General features: G+C 43.3%; 1 protein-coding gene across 6 annotated transcripts in view; it reads right to left on the minus strand.

Moving 5' to 3' along the window:
• Positions 1–807: 807 nt before the first annotated feature.
• MICU1 (Mitochondrial calcium uptake 1) overlaps positions 808–24,340 on the minus strand; it is a 69,502-nt gene continuing 45,969 nt past the window's right edge. For all 6 annotated transcript variants that reach the window (XM_067765246.1, XM_067765244.1, XM_067765241.1 and 3 more), the window contains 2 exons: positions 2,096–2,555; positions 808–2,013 (listed from right to left, as the gene is read on the minus strand). In XM_067765246.1, coding sequence (XP_067621347.1) covers positions 1,859–2,013; positions 2,096–2,555 — 615 coding nt within the window. In that variant the 3' untranslated portion in view covers positions 808–1,858. The remainder of the gene's footprint in view (positions 2,014–2,095; positions 2,556–24,340) is intronic.

The following is a 24,340-nucleotide window of genomic DNA, read 5'->3' on the forward strand; positions in this document are numbered from 1 at the left end:
CACAAATTCGTTGTAGCGGAGATTATTGATGAAGTCAAATTGGGAGTGGACTTCTTAGTTGACCATGACATCAGGATCGACATGCAGAGAAGGATTATGCGTTATAAGAACCAGGATATACCACTTCAGTTTGATAAAAGGGTTCAGTAGTAATCGAGTACTGGTGGAAAAGACTCGACAAAGACCACGAAAGTCAAAGGCAAAGGTTGATGGATCGAATGGGCCAAATAAAGCGAGATCAAAAGTACCTGCGAGAGAAACACTGCCATTGACAAAAACAAATGGACGCACAAAAACGAAAGAACGAATTTTCCAGAGAGAATGCAAGGGTGGTTTCAATCCAGCGCGCACTACAGTTGTAAAACGTCAAGACGATACTGATGATACAAAGTCAATCCGGCAAGATCAAGCTCTGCGAAGTAGTTCTTCATTGGCCAAAGAACAGAGTGTGAGGGAAAGGCCATTTTGAATTATTAAATATTGGAGTTATTTATTCAACAGTTTAGCGATACGAACGTTAGTAGAAGGTTGTGAATAAGAGGGTTTGCAGTAAATTCGTTACAATATTATCAGCTTAAGCCAGAAATTTTACTCTTTTATAATATATTGTACTACCGCCGAAATCTCGTTGCACCACAAAACCAGTACCTGGCTCCGAAGTACATTTCCATCATGCCCACTACAAAAAAAAAGCCGCAATGCCCAACTTATGTTCCGCCTTGGACGAATTCTAACGAATTTACGAACGATAAGAGCAATGGAGTAGCCCCCAGATCAATCACCTTAATAAATAAGTACACCGTTACATTTGCAGTAATAACATAACAATTTTATTTTTAAATAAATATAATAAGGAGGAACATTTCTAGGTTAAGTTATATAAAAGTTAACGCTTTATACATAATTACTATCCACCAACTCGAGATAAAAACTTTAGTTTTAAACAAATTGGGGGTACAATAATAGGAAAATAGGCGAGGCAGTTTTTTGTAAGCATTGAAACAGTGCAACGGCATTTTTGGAGCAAGATTCTAACTCAGCATGAAATACTAAGATTAAGACAAGGAATACTAAAATCAATTTAGATTTTTTTATTGTCTAATAATATTTGGTTCCTTACAGCTTAAGCCAGTATCCTTTTGGTGGTTCTGAAACTTGTATTAAATTGAGTTGCGAATATTCAAACATTCGTATTGGACCATACTAATTTATTTGAAGATATAGATCAATTAGTAAAAAAAGTAACACTCTCATTTTTCGGAGCTAGTTCCATAACACAGGTTTTGCACTTTGAAATTCTAAACTGAATCCATCTAAATAAATATAGGCGTGGTTTGCCTTTTCTTATTTGAACTTTAGACATTTTTTGCAAGCTTATGTAAAGGGTCAAAAAGCAGATCTTCGATATAATTAAAGTCGATAAATTACAAAGCTGCACAAAAAAATTGCTAGGTCTGGTAATGCAACACATGTACGCAATTCGAGGCGTTGAATCCGAGTCTACTGTCAGAATTGACCGAGCTGGCTCTGGTTCAGGCCTAACCTCAAAGAACACTCGCTTGCCACCTGATTTTTTCGGTTTTTGAGGTTAGGGCTGTCCCAGTGAGTTCTTCAGGGGAAACTTTGCACAGCCACAAAAAAACGTTGGTGGATTTAGTAACACATTTTGATGCGCTGAATGTGGTTCAGCCCTCACCGTCAAAAACCAGAAAAAAAAAACACTGGCTACTGGGCATTGAACTAATAGGTTTAAAATTTTTACAAGATTTCAGCCTCCGTTAGAATGATTTTGCGCTCTGACAATTATCCTATAACAGTTGCACAGTTTAAATGCTAATCAACAATTTCAAATATCACTTTAAAGATCGAGAAGCACCGGCTTCGTTTCTTTGGCACATTTCAGAATTGAGCGCATCATTTTAATAAAACCCGTATCCTTTGATTTTTCTAAACCACGCTGTAAACGATTTTTCATGACTGCTACAAATTCACGATTACTCAACTGATTGTCGTCTGTAAGCGTGGAAAGGTTTAAAATACAAATAAAAAATAACAGGCAAATAATTTAGAAACAACATCATAAACTTTTACTCACTATCTTCATCGAAAATTGTAAAAACAACATCAATAACATGATCTCTTAAATCCACCATTGCTACAGTTTTGGCGACATGCTTTAATGTTGCCTGATCGATGGATGCACCCGCAATGTGATAGAACGTCAACGCAGTGTCCACATCATTAATATTACTGAGGAAATGAAAGAAGTCGAGATAATCATTTTTGGAAATGCCCACGGGATTTTCTTTGAATTTACGCTTAACGCGTTTCAATTTGCGAGACTTCTTTTTATGTGAATAACCAGCATATGCTACCAATAATTCAGCAAAATCGACTTCCGTTATGAGTCCTTCATTATTTGGATGTTTGCGCTCGAATTCGAGTGTAAGAATTTCGCGTTGTAATTGCGTTTGGAAATGAATGAATTTTTGTATGGTTAACTTTTCATCCAAATTCGGGCCGAAGAAGTAATGAGTTAAAGCAGAATTCACACCCTGTTGACAAAAAAGAAGTAAGTCATAGTTTCTTTTTTCAGACAAAATTTAACTTTTCTGATATATGGAAATGAATATTTTAGCGAGTACTTTAGTGCATTGCTTACTGATGGAAGTGGGAAAAAATAATAATAGAAAACAAATATGCGGAAAGGATAGAAAACAAATGAAAGTGAGCGGAGTTATAAAATTGAGAAAAAGTGGTCAAAAGTAGTGATTTCAAAAGTATTGAGCAAATGATTTTAGTTTTCAAGTGAATATACCTTGACGGGCTTTATTTATACGAGATTAGTTGAAAAGTAAAGGTTATTTTTGTGTTTAATAGTTTTTTAGTAAAGGTGTTGTAGATTTTCAGTAGTTTATATTTATTAAAGATATTAGGAAGAACAAAGATACAGAAAATACATTACACATTTAGTAGTTTTTGAACAGGTAAAAGGTAAAGAGTAAATACTATAAGGGTGAAGTGAAATAAGAATTAGCATTTTATGGTGAATTTTGTAGCTTATAAAAGAAGGAGAAATTAAAAAACTAGTTCTAGGGATATTCTCTCTGTCTAGGAACCATAGTTTTGTAAACGTTTTGAATGCATAACATATAAATTTTATAATAAGCTTTGGACGCTCAATGCAAGAACAGATTGAAAGGATATTTCTTGTGTAATTGGGACCTTCTCTGAGTGTTGTATATTTGGTTTACTACGCTTCCTGGACTGAGAGAATAGCCATACAGTTTCTTCTCAAAAATACGATATGCATCCGAAAAGATTTGGGGCAAGCTTCTTTTTTACTTTTAAACTTTCCCTACCAAATCGCGAGACGGGACCTAAAATTGTGTGCCGACTTCGTACGCAAAACATGAATTTTCTCTGAAAAACCTTTCATGGCAGAAATACCTTTGGAGTGTCTACCAAACCAGTACCCGTGTCGACCAGAAAAAACTTCTTCTAAAGTATTTTGAAGTTGCTTCTCCCGGCCTTTGAACCCAAGACCCATGGTCCGTCTAAACCAATGGTCACCATTTAGTTGAATAATTATTGGCGCCACTTCACACGTATTATTATTCTCTTTAGTCTTTATTCGGCTTTAGTTGTCGCTGAACAAGCAGAGTGGCAACATCGGATAAGGCTATTGCTTATTTGCGAAAAGATATTTTGCAAACAAACGCTCATGCGCAGAATGTTTTAATGGTTTCATGTTAACAATTTATTTAATTTAAATTTTTCCTTATACTCAAGCAATAAAGTAGTATTTATATGGCATATTTACGAATTACTTTTTTGTGTTAACAAACATGCGTGCATACGTCCTACCTGATTTTTCATCAACAACTAAACCATTACCAATAAGATGATTTTGGTTTTACTCACACAGCCAATCCGTGGTCTAAACTAAACAATAGTTCTAATAAAATCAATGACAAAATATTTTGCTTTTTGCCCAAAATATTTGTGCAGAATTGCTGCCGCAGCTAGGTTTTAAACACATTAGTTTGCACTACACAAAACACAAAACAAAAAATCTTTTTTCCCATCGTTGTCTTAAATATCCACTCCAGGGGAAAAACGAAATTTTCGAAAGAGTTATAAGTAGTTGTAAGTTTTAACAAATTTTTAATTTTTAATCCAAAATATTGGCGTGATGGTAGCGTGCTCCGCCTACCACACCGAACATCCTGGGTTCACGCCCCGTGCAAAGCAACATCAAAATTTTAGAAACAAGTGTTTTCAATTAGCGTGGACGCCCCTCGGCAGTGTTTGGCAAGCACTCCGAGTGTATTTCTGCCATGAAAATTTCTCAGTGAAAACTCATCTGCCTTGCAGATGCCGTTCGGAGTCGTCATAAAAAAAGTAGGTCCCGTCCCGCCAATTTGTAGGAAAAATTGAAAGGAGCACGACGCAAATTGGAAGAGAAGCTCTGTCTAAAATCTCTTCGGAGGTTATCGCGCCTTACATTTATTTATTTACTAGCCTTTACCCGCGGCCCCGTCCGCAAGGAAAATTTTAAATATATGGGCTATTCGCGTTAGCCTGCTTATTATCTGTTTAGAATTTTGTGTTCTGTCTGATGCATTTTATTTTTGTAATTGAGTAAAAAAAAGAACTAAATGAGCTGATAACCTGATAGGATCCCAAATGATCCCGAAATTATCCAGAAAAAGCTACGAAATGACCCCAACGCTATCGCGGACGGATCCCGAAAACCATCCAGAAATGCCCCGAAAGGGTCTCCAAAAGTTCCCCGAATAGTCCCAAAAAAACCCGAAATGAGAGCGACACGATTCTAGACGTATCCAGAGAACCACATAGAAATGATCCCTGAAGGTGTTCCAAAATGATCCCGAAAAGGTTCCGAAATGACCCTGACGGGCTCCCGGGCGGATCTCAAAAACCATCCAGAAAATATCCAGGAAGGGTCCCTAAATTATCCCGACTAACTCCAGAAAAAGTTCCGAAATGGCTCCGAGGGGATCCACGATGGATCGCGAAAACCATACAGAAATGATTCCGGAAGGATTCCAAAATGATCCCGAAATAGTCCGGAATTGACCCAGATGGGATCCCGCACAGATCCAGAAATGATCCCGGAAGGGTGCAAAAAATACCCCGGAAAAGTAACAAAAAATCCCGAAATGGCTCCTACGGCATCCCGGACGGATCCAGAAATGATCTCGGAAGGGTCCCCAAATGATCCCAAAGTGGTCCCGAAATGACCCTGATGGACCCGGCAAACCATCAAGAAATTATGCCGAAAGGGTCCCAAAATGATCCCGAAATAATACAGAAAAGTCACGAAACGACCCCTAGAGGATCCCCAAATGATCCCGTATTAGCCCCGAAAAGGTCCCGAAATAACCCCGACGGGATCCCGGACAAATCCCGAAAACCATCCATAAATGATGCCGGAAGGAATCCCAAATGATTCCGTAAAAGTCCCGCATTGATTCCGACGGGATCCCGAACGGATACCGAAAATCATCCAGAAGTGATGCCGGAAAGGTCCTCAAATGATCACCTAATAGTCCCGAAATGACCCTTAAGGGGTCATGGACGGATCCCATAAACCATCCAGAAATGATCTCGATATAGTCCCGAAGAAGTCCCGAAATGACCCTGACGGGATCTCGAACGCACCCCTAAATGACCCTGACGGGATTCCGGACAGATCCCGAAATCCATCCAGAAATGATCTTGGGAGGGACCCCAAATGATCCCGAAAAAGTCCCGCAATGATTCCGACGGGATCCTGATCGGATACCGAAAACCATCCAGAAGTGATGCCGGAAAGGTCCTCAAATGATCACCTAATACCAAAATGACCCTGACGGCATCCCCGACTGATCCCAAAATCCATCCAGAAATCATCTTGGGAAACTCCCAAAATTATCCCGAAATAGTCTCGGAAAAGTTCAGAAATTACCCTGACGGGTTCCCGGACGAATCCTGAAAGCCATCTCTAAATGATCCCGAAAAAGTCCCGAAATGACCCTGACTGGACCCCGAAAGGATCCCGAAAACTATCCAGAAATGATGCCGGAAATGTCCTCAAATGATCACCTAATAGTTCCGAAAAGACCCTGACGGGATCCCGAACGGATCAAGACAACTATCTAGAAATGATGCCGAAAGGGCCCGCGAATGATCCCGTATTAGTCGAGAAAAAGTCCCGAAATGACCCCGACGGTATGCCGGACGAATCCCAAAAACCATCCAGAAATGATCTTGGGAGGGTCCCAAAATTATCCCGAAAAAGTCTGGGAAAAGTCCAGAAATTACCCTGACGGATCCCGGACGAATCCTGAAAACCAATCTTAAATGATGCCGAAAAAGTCCCGAAATGACCCTGATGGGACCCGGAAAGGATCCCGAAAACTAACCAGAAATGATGCCGGAAAGGTCCTCAAATGATCTCCCAATAGTTCCGAAAAGACCCTGACGGGATCCCGAACGGATCCCGACAACTATCCAGAAATGATACCGAAAAGGCCCGCAAATGATCCCGTATTAGTCGAGAAAAAGTCCCGAAATGACCCCGACGGTATGCCGGACGAATCCCAAAAACCATCCAGAAATGATGTCGGAAGGGACCCCAATGATCCCGAAAAAGTCCCGCAATTATTCCGACGGGAATCTGAACGGATACCGAAAACCATCCAGAAGTGATGCCGGAACGGTCCTCAAATGCTCACCTAATAGTCCCAAAATGACCCTGAGGGCATCCCGGACAAATCCCGAAATCCATCCAGAAATGATCTTGGGAAGGTCCCAAAATGATCCCGAAATAGTCTCGGAAAAGTCCAGAAATTGCCCTGACGGGTTCCCGGACGAATCCTGAAAGCCATCCTTAAATGATCTCGAAAAAGCCCCGAAATGACCCTGACGGGATCCCGAAAGGATTCCAAAAACTATCCAGAAATGATGCCGGAAAGGTCCTCAAATTATCCCCTAATAGTTCCGAAATTACCGTGACGGGATCCCGAACGGATCCCGACAACTATCGAGAAATTATGCCGAAAGGGTCCGCAAATGATCCCGTATTAGTCGAGAAAAAGTCCCGAAATGACCCCAACGGGATCCCGGACGAATCCCAAAAACCATCCAGAAATGATGCCGGTAGGTATCCCAAATGATCCCGAAATAATCCCGAAATGACCTCGTCGGCATCCCGGACGGATACCGAAAATTATCCAGAAATGATACCGGAAAGGTCCACAAATGATCCCCTAATAGTCCCGAAATTACCCTGATGGGATCCCGGACGGATCCCGAAAACCATCCAGAAATGATGCCGGAAGAGCCCCCAAATGATCCCGAAAAAGTCCCCAAATGACCCCGACGATATCCCGGACGGATCCCGAAAACCATCCAGAAATGATGCCGGAAGAGCCCCCAAATGATCCCGAAAAAGTCCCCAAATGACCCCGACGAGATCCCGCACGGATCCCGAAAATCATCCAGAAATGATGCATGATCCCGGAAGGGTCCCAAAATGATCCCGAAATAGTCCCGAAAAAGTCCCGAAATTACCCCGGCGTAATCCCGGACCGATCACGAAAATGATCCCGATATAGTCCGAAAAAGTCCCGAAAAAACTCTGACGGGATCCCGGACAAATCCCGAAAATCGCCCAGAAATTATCCCGGAGGAGTCCCAAAATGATTCCGAAATAGTAGTCACGAAAAAGGCCCGAAATGACCCTGACGGGATCCCGAAAACCATCCCGAAATGACTCTGGAGGGATCCCCAAATGATCCCGGAAAAGTCCACAAACCATCCAGAATTTATCTCTGAAGGTTCCGCAAATGATCCCGAAATAGTCCCGAAAGTCACGAAGAACACAGACCCATCCCGAAAATCATGAAGAAATTATCCTGGAAGGGTCTCAAAATTACCCCGAAATAACTCTGACGGGATCCCGGACAGATCCCGAAAATCATCCAGAACTGAGCTCTGAAACGTCCCCAAATAATCCAGAAATAGTCCGGAAAAAGTCCCGAAAAAACTCCGTCGGGATCCCGGACAGATCCCGAAAATCACCCAGAAATTATGCCGGAGGGGTCCCAAAATGATTCCGAAATAGTCCCGAAAAAGTCCCGAAATGACCTTGAGGGGATCCCAGACCGATACCGAAAACCATCCAGAATTGATCTCTAAAGGGTCCGCAATTTATCCCAGATAAAGTCGCGAAAAAACTATGAAGGGATCCCGAATAGATCCCGAAAATCATATAGAAATTATCCCGGAAGGGTCCCAAAATGATCCCGAAAAGGCGCGAAATAACCCTGACGGGATCCCGGACGGATCCCGAAAACCACCCAGAAATGATCTTTAAGGGCAACTGACCCCGAAATAGTCGTGAAAAAGTCCCGAAATTACCCCGACGGGATCCCGAAAACCATCCAGAAATTATCCCTGAAGGATCCCCAAATGATCCAAGAACAGTCTCGAAACTCCCTGACATTTTCCCGAAAAAGTAAAAAAATAAACCCGACGGGATCTCGGACGGATCCCGAAAACGATCCAGAAATGATGCCGGAAGGGACCCCAAATGATCCCGAAAAATTCCCGAAATTCCCCCGATGGGATCCCGGACGGATCCCGGACCATCCAGAAATGATGCCGGTTGGTACCCCAAAATGATCCCGAAATAGGCCAGAAATGACCCCGTCGGGATCCCGGACGGATCCCCAAAAGTGTACAGAAATGATGCTGGAAGGTGAAATGATCCCCTTAAAGAAAGATGAAAAATGAAATGATCCCCTTATAGTTCCGAAATGATCCTAACGGGATTCCCGATGGATCCCGGAAACTATCCAGAAATGATGCCGGAAAGGTTCCCAAGTTATCCCCAAATAGTCCCGAAATTACCCTGACAGTATCCCGGACGGATCACGAAAACCATCCGGAAATGATGGCGAAAGGGTCCCCAAATGATCCCGCATTAGTCGCGGGTTCCGAAATGACCCTGACGGGATCCCCGAAGGATCCCGGAAACTATCCAGAAATGATGCCGGAAAGGTTCCCAAGTTATCCCCAAATAGTCCCGAAATTACCCTGACGGTATCCCGGACGGATACCGAAAACCATCTAGAAAAGTGGCCGGAAGATACCCCAAATGATCCTGAAAAAGTCCTGAAATGATCCAGACGGGATCCCGGACGAATCCCGAAAACTATCCATCTAGGTACCCCAAATGATCCCGAAATGACCCCGCCGGGATCACGGGCGGATCCTGAAAAAGTCCTGAAATTACCCCGACGGGATCCCGTACGGATCCCGAAAATCATCCAGAAATGATGAAGGTAGGTACCCAAATGATCCCGAAATAGTCCCGAAATGATCCCGACGGGATCCCGGACGGATCCCGAAAACCAACCAGAAATGATGCCGGTAGGTACCCCAAATGGTCCCGATATGACCCCGTCGGGATCCCGCACGGACCCCGTCGGGATCCCGCACGGATCCCTAAAACTATCCAGAAATGATGCCGGAAAGGTCCCCAAATAACCCCCTAATAGTCCCGAAATTACGCCGACGGAATCCCGGACGGATCCGGAAACCATCCAGAAATGATGCCGGAGGAGACCCCAAATGATCCCGCAAAAGTCCCAAAATGACCCCGACAGGATTCCGGACGGATCCCGAAAACCATCCAGAAATGATGCCGGGAGATACCCCAAATGATCCCGCAAAAGTCCCAAAATGACCCCGACAGGATCCCGGACGGATCCCGTAAACCATCCAGAAATGATGCCGGAAGAGAACCCAAATGATCCCGCAAAAGGCCCAAAATGACCCCGACAGGATCCCGGACGGATCCCGTAAACCATCCAGAAATGATGCCGGAAGAGACCCCAAATGATCCCGCAAAAGTCCCAAAATGACCCCGACAGGATCCCGGACGGATCCCGAAAATCATACAGAAATGATGCCGGAAGAGACCCCAAATGATACCGCAAAAGTCTCAAAATGACCCCGACAGGATCCCGGACGGATCCTGTAAACCATCCAGAAATGATGCCGGAAGAGACCCCAAATGATCCCGCAAAAGTCCCAAACTGACCCCGACAGGATCCCGGACGGATCCCGAAAACCATCCAGAAATGATGCCGGAAGAGACCCCAAATGATCCCGCAAAAGTCCCAAAATGACCCCGACAGGATCCCGAACGGATCCCGAAAACCATCCAGAAATGATGCCGGGAGAGACCCCAAATGATCCCGCAAAAGTCCCAAAATTACCCCGACAGGATCCCGGACGGATCCCGTAAACCATCCAGAAATGATGCCGGAGGAGACCCCAAATGATCCCGCTAAAGTCCCAAAATGACCCCGACAGGGTCCCGGACGGATCCCGTAAACCATCCAGAAATGATGCCGGAAGAGACCCCAAATGATCCCGCAAAAGTCCCAAAATGACCCCGACAGGATCCAGGACGGATCCCGTAAACCATCCAGAAATGATGCCGGAAGAGACCCCAAATGATCCCGCAAAAGTCCCAAAATTACCCCGACAGGATCCCGGACGGATCCCGTAAACCATCCAGAAATGATGCCGGAAGAGACTCCAAATGATCCCGCAAAAGTCCCAAAATGACCCCGACAGGATCCCGGACGGATCCCGTAAACCATCCAGAAATGATGCCGGAGGAGACCCCAAATGATCCCGCAAAAGTCTCAAAATGACCCCGACAGGATCCCGGGCGGATTCCGAAAACCATCCAGAAATGATGCTGGAAGAGACCCCAAATGATCCCGCAAAAGTCCCAAAATGACCCCGACAGGATCCCGGACGGATTCCGTAAACCATCCAGAAATGATGCCGGAAGAGACCCCAAATGATCCCGCAAAAGTCCCAAAATGACGCCGACGGGATCCCGGACGGATGCCGTAAACCATCCAGAAATGATGCCGAAAGGTTCCCAAATGATCCTGTATTAGTCGAGAAAAAGTTCCGAAATGACCCCGACCGGGATCCCGAAAACCATCTAGAAATGATGCCGGAAGGTACCCCAAATGATGCCGTAATAGTCCCGAAATGACATCGACGGGATCCCGGACGGATCCCGAAAACCATCCAGAAATGATGCCGGAAGAGACCCCAAATGATCCCGCAAAAGTCCCAAAATGACCCCGACAGGATCCCGGACGGATCCCGAAAACCATCCAGAAATGATGCCGAAATGGACCTCAAATGGTCCCGAAATGACACCGACGGGATCCCGGACGGATCCCGTAAACCATCCAGAAATGATGCCGGAAGATACCCCTAATGATCCCGAAATAGCCCCGAAATGGTCCCGACGGGATCCCGGACAGATCCCTAAAACCATCCAGGAATGATTACGGAAAGGACCCAAACTGACCCCGAAAAAGTCCCGTAATGATCCCGGAAACCATCAAGAATTTATCTCTCGAAGGTACGCAAATGATCCCGAAAGTACCCCGACGGGATCCCGGACGGATCCCGAAAACCATCCAGAAATGATGCCGGAAGGGTCCCCAAATGATCGCGAAATAGTCCCGAAATGATTCCGGAATAGTCCCGAAAATGTCCCAAAATAACCGCGACGGGATCCCGGACGGATCCCGAAAACTATACAGAAATGATCCCGGAAGGGTCCCAAAATGATCCCGAAATAGTCCCGAAATTACCCCAGCGTAATCCCGGACCGATCCCGAAAACCATCCAGAAATGATCCCGGAGGGTCTCGATATGACCCTTACGGGATTACAAATAAGGTGAAGCTAATTATAAAACCATGTTAAAAAGGCAGCAGGCGCATTGGAGCGAATAAAAAGTTACATAGAAACATACAGGTAAAGCTAATAAAAGCGTGCTAATAAAAACAATTGATGGAGGGCGGATGGCGGGAGTAGAGGAGAGGACCACTGATCGTTCCTCCAAAATTGTCTAGATCTCGTTCTGTATGTACCAGATATCAAAAACTATTGATTTAGGAGAAAATTTATATTGAGTTATAACAATTTATAGATTTTACACCAGAGGGGGAGATAAAGGGGGGGGGGGGGAGGGTGTCACTGCTTACTTTGTAAGCCCTCGACTTATTTGACCCCTTGAGTCTGTGATATTGGTGAAGGCCAGTATACGTAAAGTAATAATGTGTAAAAATTATTGAAAAATAATTTCTCGAAGGGGTCGTGGAACCCCCACCCCTCTTTCCATGTTCGAAAAAAATTTCGCTAGTAGACTACTGTCTGTGTCCCAAATTTCATCAAAATCCGTGTAGCCATTCTGGCGTGATTCAGTCGCAAATACGAAAAAATATAATAATTAAATTATAACTGTTCCTAGAGGGCGGGGACCACGACCCTTTTCAAAAATATATAGTTAGTAGATCCTTCTAGACTATTGGCTATATGTGTGCAAAATTTCATCCAAATCGGTCCAGCCGTTCTTGCGTGATTGAGTCACAAAGACAAACGTCTGGACAAACATCCAAACATCCAAACATCCAAACATCTTCACATCCAAACTTTGCCATTTATAATATATACTAGCCTTTACCCGCGGCCCCGTCCGCAAGGAGAAAATGAAATATGTGGGCTATTCACGTTAGCCTGCTTATAAAGTTATCTGTTTAAAATTTTTTTTCTGTCTAATGCATTTTATTTTTGTAATTGAGTAAAAAAAAGAACTTTATGAGCTGATAACCTGATAGGATCCCAAAATGATAACGAAATTATCCAGAAAAAGCCACGAAATGACCCCGACGCTATCGCGGACGGATCCTGAAAACCATCCAGAAACGCCCCGGAAGTGTTTCCAAAAGTTCCCGAAGTAGTCCCAAAAAAACCCGAAATGACAACGACACGATTCTAGACTTATCCAGATAACCACACAGAAATGATGCCTGAAGGGTACCAAATTGATCCCGAAATAGTCCCGAAAAAGTTCCGAAATTACCCTGACGGGCTCCCGGACGGATCTCAGAAACCATCCAGAAAATATCCAGGAAGGGTCCCTAAATTATCCCGACTAACTCCAGAAAAAGTTCCGAAATGGCACCGAGGGGATCCACGATGGATCGCGAAAACCATACAGAAATGATTCCGGAAGGATTCCAAAATGATCCCGAAATAGTCCGGAATTGACCCAGATGGGATCCCGCACAGATCCAGAAATGATCCCGGAAGGGTGCAAAAACTATTCCGGAAAAGTAACAAAAAATCCCGAAATGGCTCCTACGGCATCCGGGACGGATCCAGAAATGATCTTGGGAGGGACCCCAAATGATCCCGAAAAAGTCCCGCAATGATTCCGAGGGGATCCTGATCGGATACCGATAACCATCGAGAAGTGATGCCGGAAAGGTCCTCAAATGATCACCTAATACCAAAATGACCCTGACGGCATCCCGGACTGATCCCAAAATCCATCCAGAAATGATCTTGGGAAGGTCCCAAAATTATCCCGAAATAGTCTCGGAAAAGTTCAGAATTACCCTGTCGGGTTCCCGGACGAATCCTGAAAGCCATCTCTAAATGATCCCGAAAAAGTCCCGAAATGACCCTGACTGGACCCCGAAAGGATCCCGAAAACTATCCAGAAATGATGCCGGAAATGTCCTCAAATGATCACCTAATAGTTCCGAAAAGACCCTGACGGGATCCCGAACGGATCCCGACAACTATCTAGAAATGATGCCGAAAGGGCCCGCAAATGATCCCGTATTAGTCGAGAAAAAGTCCCGAAATGAACCCGACGGGATGCCGGACGAATCCCAAAAACCAGCCAGAAATGATGCCGGAAGGGACACCAAATGATCCCGAAAAAGTCCCGCAATAATTCCGACGAGATCCTGAGCGGATACCGAAAACCATCCAGAAGTGATGCCGAAAAGGTCTTCAAATGATCACCTAATAGTCCCAAAATGACCCTGACGGCATCCCGGACAGATCCCGAAATCCATCCAGAAATGATCTTGGGAGGGTCCCAAAATTATCCCGAAATAGTCTGGGAAAAGTCCAGAAATTACCCTGACGGATACCGGACGAATCCTGAAAACCAATCTTAAATGATGCCGAAAAAGTCCCGAAATGACCCTGATGGGACCCGGAAAGGATCCCGAAAACTAACCAGAAATGATGCCGGAAAGGTCCTCAAATGATCTCCCAATAGTTCCGAAAAGACCCTGACGGGATCCCGAACGGATCCCGACAACTATCCAGAAATGATACCGAAAGGGCCCGCAAATGATCCCGTATTAGTCGAGAAAAAGTCCCGATATGACCCCGACGGGATGCCGGACGAATCCCAAAAACCATCCAGAAATGATTTTAGAAGGACCCCAATGATCCCGAAAAAGTCCCGCAATTATTCCGACGGGAATCTGAACGGATACCGAAAACCATCCAGAAGTGATGCCGGAACGGTCCTCAAATGCTCACCTAATAGTCCCAAAATGACCCTGAGGGCATCCCAAATCCCGAAATCCATCCAGAAATGATCTTGGGAAGGTTCCAAAATGATCCCGAAATAGTCTCGGAAAAGTCCAGAAATTACCCTGACGGGTTCCCGGACGAATCCTGGAAGCCATCCTTAAATGATCCCGAAAAAGCCCCGAAATGAACCTGAGGGGATCCCGAAAGGATTCCAAAAACTATCCAGAAATGATGCCGGAAAGGTCCTCAAATGATCCCCTAATAGTCCCGAAATTACCCTGATGGGATGCCGGACGGATCCCGAAAACCATCCAGAAATGATGCCGGAAGAGCCCCCAAATGATCCCGAAAAAGTCCCCAAATGACCCCGACGAGATCCCGCACGGATCCCGAAAACCATCCAGAAATGATGCCGGAAGAGCCCCAAATGATCCCGAAAAAGTCCCCAAATGACCCCGACATACTCCAGAAAAGGTTCCGAAATGGCTCCGAGGGAATCAACGACGGATCGCGAAAACCATACAGAAATGATTCCGGAAGGATCCCAAAATGATCCCGAAATAGTCCGGAAATGACCCAGATGGGATCCCGCACAGTTCCAGAAATGATCCCGGAAGGGTCCAAAAACTATCCCGGAAAAGTAACAAAAAATCCCGAAATGGCTCCTACGGCATCCCGGACGGATCCAGAAATGATCTCGGAAGGGTCCCCAAATGATCCCAAAATGGTCCCGAAATGACCCTGATGGATCCGGCAAACCATCAAGAAATTATGCCGGAAGGGTCCGCAAATGATCCCGAAATAAAACAGAAAAAGTCACGAAACGACCCCTAGAGGATCCCCAAATGATCCCGTATTAGCCCCAAAAAAGTCCCAAAATGACCCTGACGGGATCCCGAAAGGATTCCGAAAACAATACATAAATGATGCCGGAAAGGTCCTCAAATGATCCCCTAATAGTCCCGAAATGACCGTGACGGGATCCCGACAACTATCCAGAAATGATGCCGAAAGGGTCCGCAAATGATCCCGTATTAGTCGAAAAAAAGTCCCGAAAGGACCACGACGGGATCCCGGACGAATCCCAAAAACCATCCAGAAATGATGCCGGTAGGTATCCCAAATGATCCCGAAATAGTCCCGAAATGACCTCGTCGGCATCCCGGACGGATCCCGAAAATTATCCAGAAATGATGCCGGAAAGGTTCCCAAATGATCCCCTAATAGTCCCGAAATTACCTTAATGGGATCCCGGAGGGATTCCGAAAACCATCCAGAAATGATGCCGAAAGGGTTCCCAAATGATCCCGTATTAGTCGCGAAAAAGTCCCGAAATGACACCGACGGGATCCCGGACGGATCCCGAAAACCATCCAGAAATGATGCCGAAAGGGTTCCCAAATGATCCCGTATTAGTCGCGAAAAAGTCCCGAAATGACCCCGACGGGATCCCGGACGGATCCCGAAAACCATCCAGATGAGCCCCAAAATGATCCCGAAAAAGTCCCCAAATGACCCCGACGAAATCCCGGACGGATCCCGAAAACCATCCAGAAATGATGCCGGAAGAGCCCCCAAATGATCCCGAAAAAGTCCCCAAATGACCCCGACGATATCCCGGACGGATCCCGAAAACCATCCAGAAATGATGCCGGAAGAGCCCTCAAATGATCCCGAAAAAGTCCCCATATGACCCCGACGAGATCCCGCACGGATCCCGAAAACCATCCAGAAATGATGCCGGAAGGGTCCCCAAATGATCGCGAAATAGTCCCGAAATGATTCCGGAATAGTCCTGAAAATGTTCCAAAATAACCCCGACGGGATCCCGGACGGATCCCGTAAACTATACAGAAATGATCCCGGAAGGGTCCCAAAATGATCCCGAAATAGTCCCGAAAAAGTCCCGAAATTACCCCGGCGTAATCCCGGACCGATCCCGAAAACCATCCAGAAATGATCCCGGAAGGGTCTCGATATGACCCTTACGGGATTACAAATAAGGTGAAGCTAATTATAAAACCATGTTAATAAGGCAGCAGGCGCATTGGAGCGAATAAAAAGTTAGATAGAAACATACAGGTAAAGCTAATAAAAGCGTGCTAATAAAAACAATTGATGGAGGGCGGATGGCGGGAGTAGAGGAGAGGACCACTGATCGTTCCTCCAAAATTGTCTAGATCTCGTTCTGTATGTACCAGATACCAAAAACTATTGATTTAGGAGAAAATTTAGATTGAGTTATAACAATTTATGGATTTTACACCAGAGGGGGAGATAAAGGGGGGCGGGCGGAGGGTGTCACTGCTTACTTTGTAAGCCCTCGACTTATTTGACCCCTTGAGTCTGTGATATTGGTGAAGGCCAGTATACGTAAAGTTATAATGTGTAAAAATTATGAAAAATAATTTCTCGAAGGGTCGTGGGACCCCCACCCCTCTTTCCATGTTCCAAAAAAATTTCGCTAGTAGACTACTGTCTGTGTCCCAAATTTCATCAAAATCCGTGTAGCCATTCTGGCGTGATTCAGTCGCAAAGACGAAAAAATATAATAATTAAATTATAACTGTTCCTAGGGGGCGGGGACCACGCCCCTTTTGAAAAATATATAGCTAGTAGATCCTTCTAGACTATTGGCTATATGTGTGCAAAATTTCATCCAAATCGGTCCAGCCGTTCTTGCGTTATTGAGTCACAAAGACAAACGTCTGGACAAACATCCAAACATCCAAACATCCAAACATCCAAACATCTAAACATCCAAACATCCAAACATCTTAACATCCAAACTTTCCCATTTATAATATATATTAGATTAGAAATATTAGATATTAGATATTAGATTAGATTTATTGGTTCCCAGCTGTAAATGCATGCATGAAACATCGATATTCGAGGCATGAATTGAAGCTATATATGCATGTCAGTATAAATCCACGTTTATTTATTTTTAACACGTGTAGTTTCTCAAGGCGGCCACCGTGGTGTGATGGTAGCGTGCTCCGCCTATCACACCGTATGCCCTGGGTTCAACTCCCGGGCAAAGCAACATCAAAATTTTAGAAATAAGGTTTTTCAATTAGAAGAAAATTTTTCTAAGCGGGGTCGCCCCTCGGCAGTGTTTGGCAAGCGCTCCGGGTGTATTTCTGCCATGAAAAGCTCTCAGTGAAAACTCATCTGCCTTGCAGATGCCGTTCGGAGTCGGCATAAAACATGTAGGTCCCCTCCGGCCAATTTGTAGGGAAAATCAAGAGGAGCACGACGCAAATTGGAAGAGAAGCTCGGCCTTAGATCTCTTCGGAGGTTATCGCGCCTTACATTTATTTTTTTTTTTTTAGTTTCTCAAGGATCATGCATACCCTGATATGCATTCTCGTATCAATGCCGAATGTATACAAAAGCACTAGAAAAACATGTATACATCCATAACAATTCCTGCATTGATCTATAGGAATTTATTCTACAATAACAATAACATTGATATGATGAAAGAGGGGGCAACTGGAAGCCATTAACTGGAAATAAATAAAGAAATGAAAGGCGCGATAACCTCCGAAGAAATTTTATACTGAACTTCTCTTCCGATATACATCGTGCTCCTTTTAATTTTTTCTAAAAATTGGCGGGACGGGTCCTACTTGTTTTATGCCGATTCCAAACGGCATCTGCAAGGGAGATGAGTTATTACTGAGAGCTCTTCATGGCAGAAATACACTCGGAGTGCTTGCCAAAAACTGCCGAGGGGCGTCCACACTAAGAAAAATGTTCTTCTAATTGAAACAACTTGTTTCTAAAATTTTGATGTTGCTTTGCCGGAAGCGTGAACCCAGGATCTTCGGTGTGGTAGGCGGAGTACGCTACCATCACACCACGGCGGCCGTAACTTGGTTTACATGGGCCGTCAATACGGGCACAATTCTTACCGGTCTGCACAAACCATACCATCCTAAATATTCCTTTCACAACAGTTCAATGGCGGCAAAGCATCCTGAGCCAAACAGTCGGCGGGCGTAATTAATCCTCGATATATTACAAGTTATGCTCCAAGACGCTCAATCTTTAATCAGGTCTTCATATCCTATAGTTCTTTTCGAAAAAAAAATTTGTTTCAAGTACATACATACATATTGTGACGAATATTAGTGACACTAAGTGATACTCCCATCACTAATCTGATACTAAGTAAATAAAGCCACAACAACAATGAAGCAAGCTGCTACACTTGTATGTACGTAAACGAATAAATCATTATGTCTACACATATGTACTTACACACAGCAGAGAAGAGATGCACAAACACATACAGATATCTTATCTGAGATGCTCCCAAAAGTATGCAATTGTAATTGTGGAGGTAGAGCGCTAGAAGCAGTTTCAGTTAAGCACGCTATCTGTCGGGCAATGGATCAGTTTCATTTAAGCTATCAGTTTGGTTATTAAGCAAGCTAGTTGCAAAGTATAAATGTTATTGTGAAGTATTTTAATAAAGGCCATTTTTCCATTATTCAATATTGGAGTTATTTATTCAACAGTTTAGCGATACGAGCGTTAGCCGAAGATTGCAAATAAGGGGAATTGCAGTAAATTCGTTACAATTGGTGTCAGAAGAGTAATTGTTGAATAAATTCCGAAGATTGGGAATACAACTTGGACATGGCAAAGTTGAGTGAATTGAGGATCCAGCAACTGAAAAAGGAGTTGGAGAACCGTGGATTGAATACAACCGGCAATAAGATCGAACTTCAAGCACGGCTACGAGAGGAAATGGAATTAGAGGGAATTAACGTGGAAGAGTATGTCTTTCATCTTGATGGCGAGGAGACAACAAAAATTGAAGAGAAAAATGAAACATCGCAGACAGTTACCAGCACAGACTTGAACATGGTATTGGCTGCAATAGCTGCACAAACATCGACAGTAATATCAATGTCGTCGCAAATGTCAGAAATGACGTCACAAATGTCATCCCAACTGGAAGAGCAGAAGACATATATGGCATCCCAACTGGAAGAGCAAAAGACATATATGACATCTCAGTTGGCTGAGCAGTTGAAAGCACAGGAGGCCCGCATATCCTCGCAGCTGGAGGCACAGGTGATAAGGGTAACATCGAAGCTGGAGGCCCAGGATACAAAAATTTTACAGTTTGAGGAAAAAATCGAGGCCGAGGTGGATGCTTTGAGAGGACGTACCGAGCAGTTGCAACTAAATCGCCCAGCAGTTTCAACGAGTAATCCAAAGGTAAAAACACCATCCTTTAACGGTTCTGTTCCTTTCCAGGTCTTCAAGCTACAGTTTGAGAAGACCGCAGCAGTGAACAACTGGAATGCGGAAGATAAGGTTGTTGCACTGTTCGTGGCATTGAAGGGGCCAGCAGCCGAAATCCTACAGACGATTCCCGAAGGAGAGCGGAACAACTATGAAGCATTGATGGCTGCTGTAGAACGACGTTATGGAAGCGAGCATAGAAAACAGATATTCGAAATTGTGTAGCAAAACCGTTACCAAAAAGCAAATGAGACATCGCAGGAGTTTGCTTCAGATATTGAAAGATTGGCTCATCTTGCAAATGCGGACGCACCCGTGGAATACACTGAAAGGGTAAAAATCCAGAGTTTCATAAATGGCATACGAGATGTGGAAACGAAGCGGGCTACATATGCGAATCCAAAACTAACATTTGCTGTAACGGTATCGCATGCACTGACTCAGGAAACAGCCTCACTTTTGAGTAAGCCAGCGTACAAAGCTCATCGCGTGGAAGTGGAAAGGCCAGACTGGGTAGACGCAATTTTGGAAGCATTGAAGGGTACGCAGCAGAAGAATAATGATGCAGTCAAATGCTTTAAGTGTGAAAAGCCAGGGCATATTGCGCGTTATTGCATTACCAACCCTAACAATTCCAACTTGGGTAGTCGTAAACGCAAAAAGGGAGGAGATGAGCAACAGCGTGCCAGATGTAAAAATCGAGAGCTAGCTCCAGCTGTTGAATGTCCTGTGATATCTGTCTCGCAAATTGGTAGAATATCGAGCAGTTTTACCGTCAGAGGGAATGTGGATGGTAAAGAACGTGTTCTGACTATAGATACGGGCGCATCTCATTCCTTAGTCCGATCTGACTTGGTCAACAGGAGAGTAAAACCGTTACCTGAAGCAAGGTTGCGTACGGTCACTGGCGAGTATAACCAAGTCCAGGGAGAAGTGGTATGTGAAGTCTTGATTGGAAAGGTCACAGTTCTACACAAATTCGTTGTGGTGGAGATCGTTGATGAAGTCATATTGGGAGTGGACTTCTTGGTTGACCATGACAGCAAGATCGATATGCAGAGAAAGGTTATGCGTTATAAGAACCAGGATATACCACTTAACTTCAGTTTGCAGAAAGGGTTCAGTAGTAATTGAGTACTGGTGCAGAAGACTCGACAAAGACCACGAAAGTCAAAGGCAAAGGTTGATAGATCGAATGGGCCAAATAAAGGAAAATCAAAAGTACCTGCGAGATAAACACTGGCATTGGCAAAACCTAATGGGCGCACAAAAACGAAGCAACGAATTTCCCAGAAAAAATGCGAGGTTAGTTTCAAGAAGAAGTGCACTACTGTTGTGAAACGTGGGAACGATACTGATTATGCGAAGCCAATCCGTCAAGCGCAAGCTCTACGAAGTAGTTCATTGGCCAAACAACAGAGTGTGAGGGAACGGCCTAGGGTAATGAGTAGTAAGATCAAACACTGGCATGACAAGAACTTTAATTCGGAAGGTTTCTTGGAGGGAGATCTGGTACTGCTATACAACTCTCTCACCGGCGGAAAGGTGTTCCATCCAAATTTCGGCACAGTTGGGAAGGCCCGTACAAAGTTGTGAAGAAGATCAGTGACAGCATCTACCGCATACAAACCATTGGTAAACCAAGAAGTAGAAGAGTGGTACATTTGGAGATGCTAGCAGCGTTTAGATCGGGAGATTTGTCTGATCGGGACGATCAGACTTAGGTGGAGGGCAGTGTGACGAATATTAGTGACACTAAGTGATACTCCCATCACTAATCTGATACTAAGTAAATAAAGCCACAACAACAATCAAGCAAGCTGCTACACTTGTATGTACGTAAACGAATAAATCATTATGTCTACACATATGTACGTACACGCAGCAGAGAAGATATGCACAAAACATGCAGATATCTTATCTGAGATGCTCCCAAAAGTATGCAATTGTAATTGTGGAAGTGTCGCTCACAAATACACGCATATGAGAAGCTACATACGTGCATCTGTAGTTATAATTATATGGCGGTAACTAAGTAAATTCTGGAAGCGCCTAGAAGATGCCACGAGGAAATCAGAGTATAAAAGCACCAGCGGTAGAGGCGCTAGAAGCAGTTTCAGTTAAGCACGCTATCTGTCGGGCAATAGATCAGTTTCATTTAAGCTATCAGTCAGTTTGGTTATTAAGCCAGCAAGTTGCAAAGATTAAGTGTTATTGCGAAGTACTTTAACAAAGGCCATTTTTCCATTATTCAATATTGGAGTTATTTATTCAACAGTTTAGCGATACGAACGTTAGCCGAAGATTGCAAATAAGGGGAATTGCAGTAAATTCGTTACAATATGTACATTTCGTAAATACGAAAAAAATACTCAAGACAATAAAGAAAAATCGAGAGGTCGTAATTTATACGGACAGACAAAATTCAGAATTATACTTTTGCAAACATACGATCATTGACACAACATGCATATTTCATGCGTACATGTCGTTATAAACTATGCTAGGCGAGAAGCAATTCTTATTTTTATATATTTAACAAGCTTTAAACGTTATCTTTATATTATAACAACGCTTCTCGCTTCCACTCTGTCGTCAGACTAAGTACTGAAGTTTTACATGGGACTTTGGCGATTATTGCTTATGATTACAGATATATAAAAATCCATTACTGTTCGTTTGTCTCGCTAAAACTCGAGAACGGTTGGACCGATTTGGAAAATTCTGGTTTTGAATTATTTTGGAAAGTTCAGGGAAGGTTTAAAAATATTAGGAACTAGCTGACCCGGCAAATTTCCTACCGTCTCAGAATGTATATCTATATATAAATCTTATAAAATAAAGTCGCTAAATGTCGTTGTACGCACATCTCTTCACACAGAATGCTCCGATTTTAAAACGGTTTTTTGCATTTGAAAGCTTAGCTACGTGAGATGGATATTTTCAATATAATTTGAAGGTATACATTATAGGGGCGTAGCAAATTTCCAAAATGTAGTAAAAAATCATAAAATTTTTGTTTACACAGCTATAACTCATAAACGGATGGATGGATTTAAAAAATTCTGCTTTGCAGTAAAACTTTGAAATATTTACCTTCGTTCTGCATCAAAAAAAAACTTGATTCCTTTCTTATATCAGTCAAATTGTTTAAACAAAAGTAACCTTTTTACCAAAAAATGCAGTACGTGTGGTTGTTCGCTGTCAACTAAGCGCGCAAATTGGTTTGAGTTAGGCATGATGCGTCTCTTACGCACATACATAGCATTCGCTGCGTTATTCAACTTCGGGAGTACATTTATATGTATGTATGGGGATATGTATGTATTTTCATATCATATCAGCTTGACATATGTATCTACACACATATTTATGCGTGTTGCCAAGTTAATGCAACATAAATGGTTAAGAATGCATACATATTTTGAAAAATACTCTTTCGTTGAAAATATTGAACATTTCCTTAAAATCCTTAAACAAAAGTTTTATTTTTTGGTATTTTTTTTTTTTTATTTTTTGGTATGTTTGCATGTATATGCTAATATTTGTGCACTAAGAAGATTTAATTCTTCAATATATTTTTATGCTAATTTGTGTGCTGATCGTAAAGACAAATTAAATGAGTATAAATGTATAACGTTTTTTATAGCAGCCCTAAAAGAGTTATTTTAGAGAGAACAGTTTTCACGAATTTTCTTATTAAAATTTTTACGTAAGTTGTTTAAGTTGTGCTAATAATTTATTTTATTTTAGAAGGAAGAAAGGAAGTATAGGAGAGGAATGGAACGGAAAGGAAAGGAAAGAAAAGAAGAGGAAAGGAAAGCCAAGGAAAGGAAATAAAAGGAAATTACAGGGGAGGACAGGAAATGAAAGAAAAGGAAAGGAAACAAAAGAAAAGGAAACGATAGGAGAAAAGAGGACGAGAAAGGAACGACTTAAATAAGTTTTTGAGTCGAGCTTTTAATAATAAGGAAATAAAAGGAGAGGAAATTACAGTGGAGGAAAGGAAGGGGGAATGCAGGACCGGACAGCGAACGAAAGAAAAGGAAAGGAAACGAAAGAGAAGGAAAGGATAGGAGAAAAGCGCACAAGAAAGGAAAGGATAGGAAAGGAAATGAACAGAAAGGAAGAAAAGAAGGAAAGAAAAGAAAAGGAAGGTAAGGGAAAGGAAAGGAAAGAAAAAGAGAAGGGGAAATGAAAGAAAAGGAAAGGAAAGGAGAGGAAATGAAAGCAATTAATTAAGATAATTTCTCATAAACTTTCATACCTGCAGTTTAATATTTTAATAATAATTTATTGTTACAATTTAAATAAGTTTATGAGCCGAGCTTTTCATAAAAGCAAATAAAAAGAGAGGAAATTACAGTGGAGGAAAGGAAGGTAGAAGACAGGACCAAACAGCGAACGAAAGGACAGGAAATGAAAGAAAATGAAAGGATAGGAAAAGAGAGGTCATTTCAGTGTAACCCCATTTAATTTGTTTCGTCCCTCCCACAAATTTTCATCCTCCCAGCAGCTCCTTGCAGCAGCACTGCTCCATATTCTCTTGCTCCGGGAAGGTATCGAATACAATCCGGGTCCGTCTCCTGACCCCGGTCCTGAGAAATGGTTTT

The sequence above is a fragment of the Eurosta solidaginis genome, chromosome 2 (assembly GCF_040869045.1).
Source record: "Eurosta solidaginis isolate ZX-2024a chromosome 2, ASM4086904v1, whole genome shotgun sequence".
Lineage (NCBI taxonomy): Eukaryota > Metazoa > Arthropoda > Insecta > Diptera > Tephritidae > Eurosta > Eurosta solidaginis.